We start from the raw sequence: 12,795 nt of genomic DNA, 5'->3' as shown, positions 1-12,795 counted from the left end.
CACACACACACACACACACACACACACACACACACACACACAAGTGATTGCAAAACCCAAAACTGCTATGCCGGGGACGGGTTAAATATTGCCATAAGAAGAGAAAAGCCATAAGAAGTTACCTGAAACAAATACCTAAAAGCACTCGGAAAAACACAACAAATGTATTTCTGGAAGCGTTTATTTGTAAAACATTCTGAGCCCTGGCTAGTTTTGGAATTTGCTCAAGAGTCAAACAATGCACTACTCTAAAATTGCATCTTAGATGTTGGCATTTTTACTTTTTGATACTGAACAACTTTTGCATCTGCACACTTACCAGTCTCCGTATTTCACGTTCACTCTCTCGTTTGATTCGCACCACTTCTTCTTGGTGAGCATGGTGTGCGGTGCGAAGGTCAGCTGCTTTCTGTTTGTCAGCCTGCAGCGTGTTGGACAACGTTTCCTCAGCCTGCAGAAACAGCACAGAGTTTAGAATGATGCAAAGACTCAAGACATAAGCAACGAAGCAGGGTGTGTTTAGTACGTAGAACTAAACAAAAAAAAATTAGGGTACGTAATGTTAAAGAGAAATTTTGTGGTCGCAGTGTTAGGGAGCCGGTTTGATGTTAATACAGGATCTGATTTCTTAAGCAATTTTAGAAATATTTGCTTTGAAATAGTGAACAAAACGTTTGAAAATTCACATTACAGTGCCCTGATAAGACTTTGCATATAATATGCGGAATGTGCAGATTATTTCATGAAAGTAACCTTGTGGAAACTATGCAGCACAGCTGGTGTCTAAAATGTACTACGAGACCAGCAGGTTCATTTTGGAATTGTTGTTGATTATTCAAATATATACTACCGGTCAAAAGTTTTAGAATACCTCAATTTTTCCAGTTTTTATTGAAATTTACGCAGTTTAATGTCCATTGAATAACCTGAAATGGTATAAAGGTAAGCAGTAAACTGCTCGAGCTTTAAAAAAAGTTTAGATTAGCAAAAACAGGAAAAGAATGTAAATTGCACAGTTATATTGTAAAAAAAAAAAAAAAAAGGCCTTCTTAAGGGAACAAGTAATGGGTTAACAACTTTCAGCTGTTCTGCAGCAATGTAAGTAAATTAAGCCTTGAAAGTTGATGCAAACAATTCCTACAGGTGTCCCAACCTCTGCTGATTACTTGATTACAAACCCCCTGTCTGTATAAAATCAGTATTGGAACAGACTTATTACACCCTCTGAAGCATTATTTGGACAATATTGCACTGCAGGAAGTAGTATATTGGAAACTGGAGGAAACTCTGACAGGAAGAGGTCTGGCAGACCCAAAGCCACAACAGAATCAGAAGAGAAGTTTCTGAGAGTCAACAGCTGGCATGATAGGCGGCTCACAGGACAACAGCTTCAAGCACAGCTTAACACTGCTCGAAGTAAGCAAGTCTCAGTTTCAACTGTGAAGAGAAGACTTCGAGCTGCAGGTTTGACAGGTCGAGTGGCAGTAAGAAAGCCATTGTTAAGATGGCAAAACAAGAAAAAGAGGCCTGCCTGGGCCACGAAGCACCGCCAGTGGACTACTGAAGACTGGAAGAAGGTCTTATGGACCGATTAATCAAAAATTGAAATCATTGGTTCATCACGCAGGGTTTTTGTACGCCGTTGAGTAGGCAAAAGGATGGTTCCTCAGTGTGTGACACCACTGTCAAACATAGAGGAGGAAGCGTGATTGTCTGGGGCTCTTTTGCTGGATCCAGAGTCGGCGACATGCACAGAGTGACTGGCACCCTGAACCAAAAGGGATACCACAGCATTTTGCAGCGCCATGCAATACCCTCTGGTATATGCCTAGTTGGTCAGGGGTTCATCCTACAGCAAGATAATGACCCTAAACACACCTCCAAGCTTTGTCAAAACTACGTTCGAGGAAAAGAACAAGACGGTAGGCTACAAATCATGGAATGGCCAGCACAGTCTCCAGACGTAAACCCCATCGAGCTGGTTTTGGATGAACTGGACAGAAGGATGAAAACAAAGCAACCTACAAGTGCAACACATTTGTGGGAACTTCTGCAACAGTGTTGGGAAGAACTTCCCGAACAATATTTGATTTCCATTGTGGAAAGAATGCCACGAGTGTGTTCGGCAGTTATATCTGCAAAAGGTGGCTACTTTGCTGAGTAAAAAATTTTAATTAAATTTTGTTGAACAAAATGATTCTAGGATTCCTTTTTTTATCTCCAATTGTTTATTTGTTCTTTACTTAATTTCGGAGTACGTTGAGACATTAAACTGTGTAAATTTCAATAAAAAACTGGAAAAATTGAGGTGTTCTAAAACCTTTGATATATATTCACTGGTAGCGATTTATCAAATCTTGTCGCCGGAAATCCAACTACAGCAACAACAATCCAACCACAACTCCACACACGGTGGCACTTCCATACGTACAACACACTTCTGAAACCACAAGCCGCATTCTATGTGAATACAACATCACCCACAAACCACAAACATCCTTACGAGCACAGCTGTCAAAGCCAAAAGACCAGGTGAACAAACTTGACAGAAAGAATATCATTGACAACATACAATGTGAAGATTGTGAAGCCAATAATGTGGGCCAAACATCCAAACGCTTAACCACGAGGCTAACTGAACACCAATGTGCTGTAAGACGACAAGACAGGTTGTCATTGGTTGCGACACACATACACACACACCAACGCACATTCTCATGGAATCGGACCACGATCCTTGGCACAGGATCTTTGAGAGTGAACCACGAGATTGTCGAGGCCTGGTAATCTGATGAAAACTCCATCAACTGACACATCGACTTACACCCCACATACAAAGCACTACGCAATCAATTACAACGTCAAAAACGGCAGAGTCATTTGAATGCAGAGAAGCCCTGTGATTGGCAAGGACTTGGACCAATCCATCATGTGAACCGTCCCCAACGGAACTTAACGGTTAACACCACACTCAACGCCTTTAAGGAAGATAACTAGTTTGTTCTTGAAACGTCAGGCTATTAATAAATATATTTTTTAATTTTTACTGCTCAGTGTGCTGCCATTTACAATATATATATATATATAGACACACATACATGCATGCACACACAAACACCTTTTAATAAAATAGCTCAATAAACATTCTGTGTTCACCAAATTGCTTTGAAAAATACTAGGTGTGCCTACCTATCACTTTGGTGACGAATTTCATCAAAAGACAACACGTTGTACTTAATAAACATAGAGAATGTCTGTAAATCTCAATGAGGACGTAAAATTAAGTAAGGACATGAAAAGGACCTTTTATAACACAGAATTATTGTTGTTGTGGCTGTGGTTGTTGTTGTTGTTGTTGTTTGCATGCTCCTTCGGTGTACTTTAATATAATTTGATATTGCCTCGAGAAGTATTTCTATATTTCCGTTTGTGTGCTCCTCGTGCTGTCGTAGAATAATAACTGTTACTGTTGGAACCGCTACAGTAAAGCTTGTGCTACGCTTCTTCTTCTTCAATCACAGAAATTAAAGCTTGCAGCCCCGCTTCTTCTTCTTCAATCACCGAAACACAGGCTTTCAAAGCAGGCACGTTTTTGATTAAACGACCAAAGTGAATCGATTTTTACCTTTCCAACAGTATCATTTGTATTATTGCATGACAGCAGAAAGTCTTTAGAATAATAAAGTATTGTGGATTGAGAAAATGGGCTCCTTTTATATTTACATTGTAATATATAGATGTGCTTAAAAGCACAAAACTCACTTTTCACTCCTGCAAATGATCCTTTTGAGCCTCACACTTCACATGGCATGCTCACCTGTTTCTTTCCACCCTTCATGCTCTCGAGTTCCTGCAGTAACTTGCAGCGCTCGCCGTCGAAGGCACGTCGTGCCTCATCCCGTGCCTCATTGGCAAGTGCCAGCTTAACCTTGTCGGCGATGCCATCACGCAAGGTTGAGATGGCCGACTGCAAACGATGGATCTCCGAGTCCTTTATCTTGATCACACGAAGCAATTCAGCTTCGTGTTGCCGTATCAAGCTCTCCCGCATACCCTGTGAAAGCCAAGAAACCATCAAAAAAATTAATAACCGGTGAGATCAATCTCAACCATCTGAGGGATGGCACCCAGGTGAGAATTGATAATTCCTCACCCTACCGGTGAAACATTGGGAGAAAGTTCGTTATAATTGGGTCGCAATTCCATCCCAGGTGAGATAGATCAGAGGCAAGTGTACAAATCTTGAGAGTTTAGACCATCTGGCCAACCCAAGGGGTGTGTGGCCTGTACAACAGATGCAATATGTTGACTATGTGGGTCAGATTCAATAGAATTCCTTCAATTCTAATGGTTGTCTCATGTGAACTTTCAGCGGGTCAACCCTTTGATGGAGAGGTCACCTGTTCAAGCTAAATTTGCCTTGCTTCATGGACTTTGAACCCTGTCACCTTCAAGCAAGCTTCAAGTAAATTTTGCTTATCTACTGTAAAGTCTTTTACTTTTACTGTTTTTCAAACCTCTATCCTCATAACAGCTCTGATTTGAAATTACTCCAGAATTTAGCCAGTGTGCATTTCAAGGTTTCAGACAGATCATTGCAATATGCAATATAATTCTAACAACTAGAAAGCATCTGAAATTGCAAAGCCCATCCGCGTCCGCTTTATATTAACACGTCTTCTTCTTCTTCTTCTTCTTCCGTGTGCTAAGCATTAAGAAAACAACTAAAAAACGAAAATTGACGATTTTATGCAGCCTTTGATCAAAAAAAAACAATTGGCTTCTAACTTTTGATTGGTGAACCAATTCAGTGACACGATAAGCAAATTCGTAATTCAGGCCAATCGGATGAAAATTGACGATTTTGTGCAACCTTGACCTTTGACCTTTTGATCTGAAAAAACAATCAGCTTCTCGCTTGTCATTTGTGAACCAATTCAGTGACGCGATATGCAAATTCTTAAAATTTCAGGTTAATTGCATGAAAATTGACGATTTTATGTGATTGACAAAATAATTTGTCTATTTCATATTCCCATAATAAATCTTTATTGGACATTTGATGACAAAAGCTCAAATGTAAAAAAAAACAAAAAAAAAAAACTTATGGCCGGACAGAAACATACACACCTACACACACAAAAGTGATCGCAAAATCCCGTCTCCCGCTACGCGGTGCACTGGCTAATACTATTCCAATACAAATTACTATCTACATTGTAATACTCTCCTCTGGTCTCTCCATCCATCCGTTGAGGGAGGGGCTTCACCCATTCAGGGAGGGGCTTCACCAGTTGAGGGAGGGGCTTCACCCATTGAGGGAGGGGTTTCACCCTTTCAGGGAGGGGCTTCACATATTATGTGAAGGAAATACATTTTGGAGACTACATCATTTCTGGGTATGTCAAGTTGGCAGTAACCAGTTTTTAAAACTCTTCGTGCAACATCTAACTCAAGATGTCCAAATGTCATACACATCTATGCCGTGGGTTTCCCACAGGTTCCCCACTAGTCCACTATAATATTCTCCACCAGTCTGTCTGTCTGTCACTCTGTTTGTTGCTCTGTATGTTGAGGGCGTATCTTGGTTGTCTTGACTCCACCCACAAAAAAATTCAAATCATACATTTGCCATTTTGGTCACCATGTATAGGCCTCAGGCCTATGTCCTTAGGCTTCAGGCCTCTGGTGTACATTTGAAGACTGAACAACACAACTTCAATCATGAAATAAAAGTACGTTTGGAGGAAAGAAAGTTATGTTTTGATTACAACCCATGCATAGGAAAGAAAATAGTCCTAATTATTATTTGTAGTCTTTAACATGAAAAAAAACTCCAACCTGTCCTTTTTATTATTATTATTTTTTGTATACAACATTGAGGCTCGTGTAAGAGCTAACATTAATCACAAAAAGACAAACTGACACGTAAAACATAAGATAAAGGGAGCTGGGGGTGGGAGACAAGATGGGGGGAGCGAGGGAAGCACACAAGTACATTTGAGAGCAGGGACATTGAGAGATCTGTGGGAGGGAGAGGGCTTGGGAGGAGGAGGAACGGGAATGGGGGGGGGGGGTGGGAGTGGGAGAGGTATAAAGCACATGGACACAGCTAGGACTTTCAGGAAAGAAGTCGGAATTTCAAAAAAGTGGATCTGGGGTGAATTAACGGGGGTAGAAAAGATCAAGGTTTTGAATGGAGGAAGTTAAGAGATGGTGGTGAACAGCTGTTTTAAAGAACTGGAGGGAGGAGTGGGATTGAAAAGAGTGAGGGAGTTTGTTCCAGAGCCAGGAGTAAAGAGGAATGAAAGAGTGAAGGTGAATAGAGAGACTTGATTTTGGCAGTTTCACCATAAGAGGGTCGCTAGCAGATCTTGTGCGACCTGTAGGAATACTTGGGGGACAGAGCACAGAAAGAGCTGGGGGGAGCAAGGCCGGAGAGGAGTCGGAAGGATTAACACCGGCAAAAAAACATGGAAGGTTGTTGTGCATAATTTTGATTTTTACCCGAGTTTTCAAAGCTGAATCGTGTGAAAATGCAGGATTAATAAACAAACTGTATTTCCCTTGTTCAAGGACATGTACTTCACGTATTATGTGAAGTAATTAAACATACGTAGCAAGTTGGAGGTGATAAAAAGCGAATTGATAGGAATCAAAATCGGGTTTTATTTTATTTATTTATTTTTACCAAGCGTGGTAAAGACACTTTTCGGGAGATTGTCAGTGACACAACTTACTTACTTACTGCGTCGAGCTTGCTCGGCATTCCATGACACGTTTCTTCCATTCATCTCTGTCACTCATGGCATTAGGTAGTTCGTTAATCAGACACCCAGTATCATTTGTAAGCTGATCGATATATGTTTTCGCAGGTCTCCCTGCGACACAAAATACATCAGAATATCTGAGATAGGCGTTTAGTGACGAGTAATGATAAGGATATTCCAAGGAGGTTGGGGACTTGAAGTCACATTTTATATTGTGTGGAATTTCTGTGGGTCCCTGCAAATGTAGAGTAAGACGTGCTATTTCTTCACTGCAAAACATTGTATTTGTGCAGAGCTACAATAAATAAGTGAATTTCAATATCTTGCTGGTAGAATCATGCAAGATTTAGCTAATAGTCAGGTTCACTATGTTTTTTCGTTCAAAATTTTGGTAGATTAGCAAAACTATACATTTTTGGAATATTCAGAGCATGAAGAATCCAAAAATTAATGTTTACATTTGCGTAGACACCTTTGCGAAAATGACACTCAGGACGGTGATGAAGATCTGTAAAAGCATATTCCTGAACGGTATAGACCTCGTAGATCCTGTGTATCGGACTTATAGTTCAATCTGATACTACCTATAACTTCCTATAACAACCTATAACTTCAATGGACTTGCAATATCATGTATTATGTAATACAGTTATATCACAAATATAAAGACAATGGTTTTCAATTACCTTTGTTTGTTGCTTTTCTATAATCCTGAGCACTATTTTGAGGCCTTTATTGGATTCCTTGACCCAGAAAACATAGGATTAGCATATTTAATTAAGTCTCTAGGTTGACTAGAAGCCGAGATCGCGCAAAATATGTATTTTATGGCGGCCATTTTCAAAATCCAAAATGGCGGCCATGCAGGTGTCTGTGCAAATGCCAACATTGATTTTCAGATTCTCCATGCTCTGAAGATTCCAAAAATGTACAGGTTTGCTAATCCCAAATTTTTGAAAGAAATTATATTTGTTAACATAGTGAACCTGACTATAACGTCTTTTCCGGTGTATTAACCGTGCATTTTTATCGGCAAAAAAGTTAAAAGTTGGGGGTGCGGTTAATACACAGATACTACTGTGTTCAAAAAGTATCCGACCTTTATTTTTCGTGCGTAAAAAAAAAGAAGCTAGGGAGGCGTTGATTGGTGCACGTATGTAGGCGATCCTAATGCACACGCATGAATTTTTTCCCACCTGCAGAAGCTGTCATTCGACGGCAGACCGCCATGAGTGAGGACATGTAAGTGAGCGCCGTCGGATTTTCGTTTTTGACAAAATGACGGAAAAACTTGAACAACGCTACTGCATCAAATTTTGTGTAAAGCTTGGCGATTCCCAAGTGGAAACGATCCGCAAGATTCAACACCGTTCATTCCATTATGAAGGAGGATTTGGGCTTCAGGAGAATCTCAGCGAAGTTCGTACCAAAGCTGATAACGATTGAGCAGAAGCAACTCCGTTTGGAGATCGCACAGGACATGCTGGAGACTGTGAACAGCGATCCCAGCTTCCTCAACACAGTGATCACTGGCGATGAGTCCTGGGTTTATGGGTACGACCCAGAAACCAAGTTGCAGTTTTGATGCAAGTTTGATGAAACACAAAATTTGATGCAGTAGCGTTGTTCAAGTTTTTCCGTCATTTTGTCAAAAACGTAAATCCGACGGCGCTCACTTACATGTCCTCACTCATCGGCGGTCTGCCGTCGAATGACAGCTTCTGCAGGTGGGAAAAAATTCACGCGTGCGCATTAGGATCGCCTACATACGTGCACCAATCAACGCCTCCCTAGCTTCTTCTTTTTTACGCACAAAAAATAAAGGTCGGATACTTTTTGAACACACTACGTATATGCACAGCACTTCCGTGAATCCGACAACAGGTCCGGGACGGTCACAAAGGCAGACCTCAAGAAAAGGCCTTCAAGAAAGGCAGAGGACGGTCACGTGACCCTCAAGAAGGGCTGATGAAGGTCACGTGACCCTCAAGAAGGGCCGAGGATGGTCACGTAACCCTCAAGAAGGGCCGAGGATGGTCACGTGACCCTCAAGAACGGCCGAGGACGGTCACGTGACCCTCAAGAAGGGCGGAGGACGGTCACGTTACCCTCAAGAAGGGCTGAGGACAGTCACGTGACCCTCAAGACGGGCCGAGGACAGTCACGTGACCCTCAAGACAGGCCGCTTTGTGCTTCGCGAGGGCCTCGCTCTCACCCTTACATGGGTGGCTTACGTCACCAGATTACGTCACGTGACCCCCAAGAAGGGCCGAGGACAGTCACGTAACCCTTAAGAAGGACCGAGGATGGTCACGCGACCCTCTAGAATGGCCGAGGACTTTCACGTGACCCTCAAGAAGGGCCGAGGATGGTCACGTGACCCTTAAGAAGGGCCGCTTTGTGCTTTGCGAGTGCCTTGTTCTCAACCTTACGTGGAATTACGTCACCAGATTAAGTCACGTCGACCCATCTTGGCTTTGAATATAACGGCTAAGCAAGCCCCCCGATATCCTCTCCTCTCTCTTCAACTTCTTGAAAATGAGAATAAGACTATTATACGGAATTAAGCGGACATGAGAGCAAGCATGGCGATACTTCCGTCACTTTGTCCTGTACAAAGTTAATGTACAAACGTATTTAGATCTAGATCAGAAAATAAGATGATCAATATATATATATATATGTATATATATATTTTTTTGAGGGTGAAAAACAGGGGGGAGGTTAATACACCGGAAAATATGGCAATCACTTGGATTTAAGTTACCTGAAGGTCCTTCATCTTGTCTTCGTGAAGTTTGCCACGGAGCTCTGTAATAACGGCCGCGTGTTTCTTCTGCTCCAAGTCACGTGCCTGCTTCACCTCCTGCACCTTCTCTCGTTCTAACCGGCTCACCTGCAATCCACATCACCAACAATGCGAGAACACAAGACATATGCAAGAAAAAGTTATACGGATCAAAAGGTATCAGTCGACCCAGATAGGACAAAGTGGCAGGAACATAGAAAACGAAAAGGGACAGAGACTGGCAATGCACACCTTTCCTTTTTCCTGTTGCAGCTCAATCTGTATGTCTGTGAGAGTTGCACGCAGCTCCTCATTAGCTGCCTGCAACGAGTCGATTAGGGCTTCGGGGGTGCAATCCCCTTTGCTTCGCCCTCCTGATGACCCCGTCGTATCCCCCTTCCCTCTGCTTCCATAGCTTTTTGTGTCACTTTTTCCCGTACCACGCAGAAGTCCCTTACGGGACATCTCGTCTGCTTTTCCACAGGGTGTGGTTGAGAACCACCACCTCCGCTCCAGCCTCAATAGATGCCGTCACCTGGGTGCCGATACCGCTCACAGCCCCGTAATCCCCTACCTTGCATGATCTTCCTTCTGCCGACAAAAAGGTGCATGGCAACATGACTTATCACCTTTTAATGGCTGTTACTTATTATTCAATTGGTAACGGAATCCTGCCGAGTTTGCAATTTGTAGCATAATCACATCAACCAAAAAGCCTCCTCATTTATTCTTTCAAAACCAGTACAAGATGACAAATGTTGCATTTAAGATTGTCCACCATTCCAAACAAGTCTTCTTTTCTGTTAACCTCGAAATGATCTGCGAATACATTTTAGAGATTTTCACCCTGCGCTCGCGAAGCGACAAGCGGGGTTATGCATTCAGTTGCGTACGTGTGCAGTGTGCCGTACGTGTCTGCATTTTAAAAATCCATTTTTTCGGCAACCGTTGGTCCGATTGACATGAAATTTTCACCATAGGAGGGCCTCCTCCTGTAGAATATTTTAATGATTATTATGACGTTATAGGTCACGTTGCACAGGCGCCATCTTGGAAAAACTTCGCACCTCTATATCTCTGAAACTACTCCATGGAAAAAATTGAGACCTGGCTCATTGTCAACTACTCCCCTTGGGGAATAAGATATGTTAATGATGATGTCATCGGTGCCTTCGTTATGACGTCATTATTCGACAAATACAACACTTATCCATCCGATTATTATATATATTTTTCAGCAACTGTTCGTCTGATGGACACGAAATTTTCACCTTCGGAGCGCCCCCTCCTTTAGAATATTTTTGTGATAATCATGACGTCATAGGTCATGTGGTACAGGCGCCATCTTGGAAAAACCGAAAAATGTTGCACCTCTACATCTCCAAAACCGCTACATGGAAAAAATTGAAACGTGGCGCATTGTAAAGAACTCCATATGGGGAATAGGTGTTGTTAATGATGATGTCATTTGTGCCTTAATTATGACGTCTTAATTCGACAGGGACAATGCTTAGTCTGATCAGTTTGAAATGTATTGAGTGTGATCTATGCAACAATTATATTAAAGAATATAAATTTCTGATGTCATCGCTCACGTGATCTGGCAGCCATATTGGATCAAAGAAAAAAAATGTTCAAAAACAGAAGAATTGGCTCGCAACAAGTTGACTGCACAGGGTAAGTATTCTATGAATACTATCTAGTTACCTCTGCCACCAAAGGTGGGCAGAGGTTATGTTTTCACCCCTGTCTGTTTGTTTGTTTATGAACAGGATATCTCAAAAAGTTGTGGATGTATTCGGAGGAAACTTGGTGGACAGGTTGGGTGTGTGACTTTTTGAAATAAATTGAACAATACAAACAATTATATGCTTGTTGAAATAAATTAGGAGACCTTCATATTTGAATACACATCTTATGACAATTTTTTGCGATAGGAACCAAACACATTGTGATACACATGTGACAAGTCAGGAGACGACGATGGTTCACGAGCGAGCGGTATTCAATGACAAAGGTCAAAACCGACATTGAAAATATATAAATAGGAATGTATTATCTGTTATGAGACTAGTTAGCTACACAATATCGAAAATTCGGTTAGATTCCGACAACTTTGAAAGTTTGACCTTTGTGACCTTGAAATGTCAAAACTAAGGTTACTGACCTTGAAATGAGATCGAAAATAATGTACAATCAGTTATGAGGTTAGTTAGCTACACAATCCCGAAACTTCGGTTCGATTCCAACAACTTTGAAAATTTGATTCCGACAACTTTGAAAATTTGACCTTTGTGACCTTCAAAGGTCAAAGGTCGAGGATTCTGAAATTTGTTGGAAAACTTGTATTTCATGATGTATGTGATAAATGATAATATAAGATCATGTACGACATTTCACCCTATCAGGAAGCGAACAATGTAATAAAACCATCAAAATTCGACTTTTCTAAATTTCGTGACCTTGTGACCATGACCTTGGGGTGAAAATGAAAAATCGAGCTCCGTGGGGCTAGACACATGACATTAGCCTAACCAAATACCGAAACCTCTGTCAGATTCCACCAAACCCCTCGGAGAAGATTTAGCTTGAACTCGATTACCCCCTAAAAAGACATCTTTTTCGGGTGTGGATCCGCCCACAATGGGCGCAATACGCCCACTCTCGGCAGGACACAACTAGATCATGATATCAAACTCCCACCCAAGTTTCATCAAGATCGGATGATATCATCGGGTAGTTATGCTGCGGACAGACAGACACACACACACAGACAGACGCGCACACATGACAAATATAGTGGTCACTTGATAACTCGTGAACCAAAAGTTTTAATAAGGAAAAAAGGTCATAATGATGATGATGTTGGTGTTGTGAGTCATCGCTTTCGACGAATTTCTTCCCTTCGTTGGCGCACTCACCAAGCATTGTGCGTTGTGCGATGGCTGTATAGTCCAATGCAGGACCCACAGCATCTACCACAAACATTGCAGGTATAAACTGGTCCTTGCAGAGATGGACGTTGGCAGGTTTTGCTTTCCTGCCTCCGCTGTCCCTCGATAGCAAGTCTCCTACATTCAAAGTGATCCAGGTCTTTTAAGGAAAATGTTACGTCAAGCTGACCTGTTTGTGGCCTGATGTTCCCAGATGATAACTGGAATCGCACAAGACTTGAGTGTAGACTTAAGAACGTCCTTATAGCGCTTCCTTTGTCCGCCACATAACCGATTGCCAAAA

The 12,795-nt window shown here is 41.8% G+C and overlaps 1 protein-coding gene across 1 annotated transcript in view; it reads right to left on the bottom strand.

The window, feature by feature from the left end:
* LOC137421123 (janus kinase and microtubule-interacting protein 3) overlaps positions 1-9,958 on the bottom strand; it is a 100,230-nt gene extending 90,272 nt beyond the window's left edge. Inside the window, 4 exon segments of the mRNA XM_078772820.1 lie at positions 320-451; positions 3,818-4,054; positions 9,538-9,666; positions 9,811-9,958. Of these exon segments, the coding sequence (XP_078628946.1) occupies positions 320-451; positions 3,818-4,054; positions 9,538-9,552 (384 nt within the window). The 5' untranslated portion in view covers positions 9,553-9,666; positions 9,811-9,958.
* Between the last annotated feature and the right edge of the window lie 2,837 nt (positions 9,959-12,795).

The sequence above is a fragment of the Myxine glutinosa genome, chromosome 2 (assembly GCF_964187855.1).
Source record: "Myxine glutinosa chromosome 2, kmMyxGlut1.1, whole genome shotgun sequence".
Taxonomy (NCBI): Eukaryota; Metazoa; Chordata; class Myxini; order Myxiniformes; family Myxinidae; genus Myxine; species Myxine glutinosa.
The sequence above is the reverse complement of the archived record's forward strand: the minus strand, read 5'-3'. Positions and strand labels throughout refer to the sequence as shown.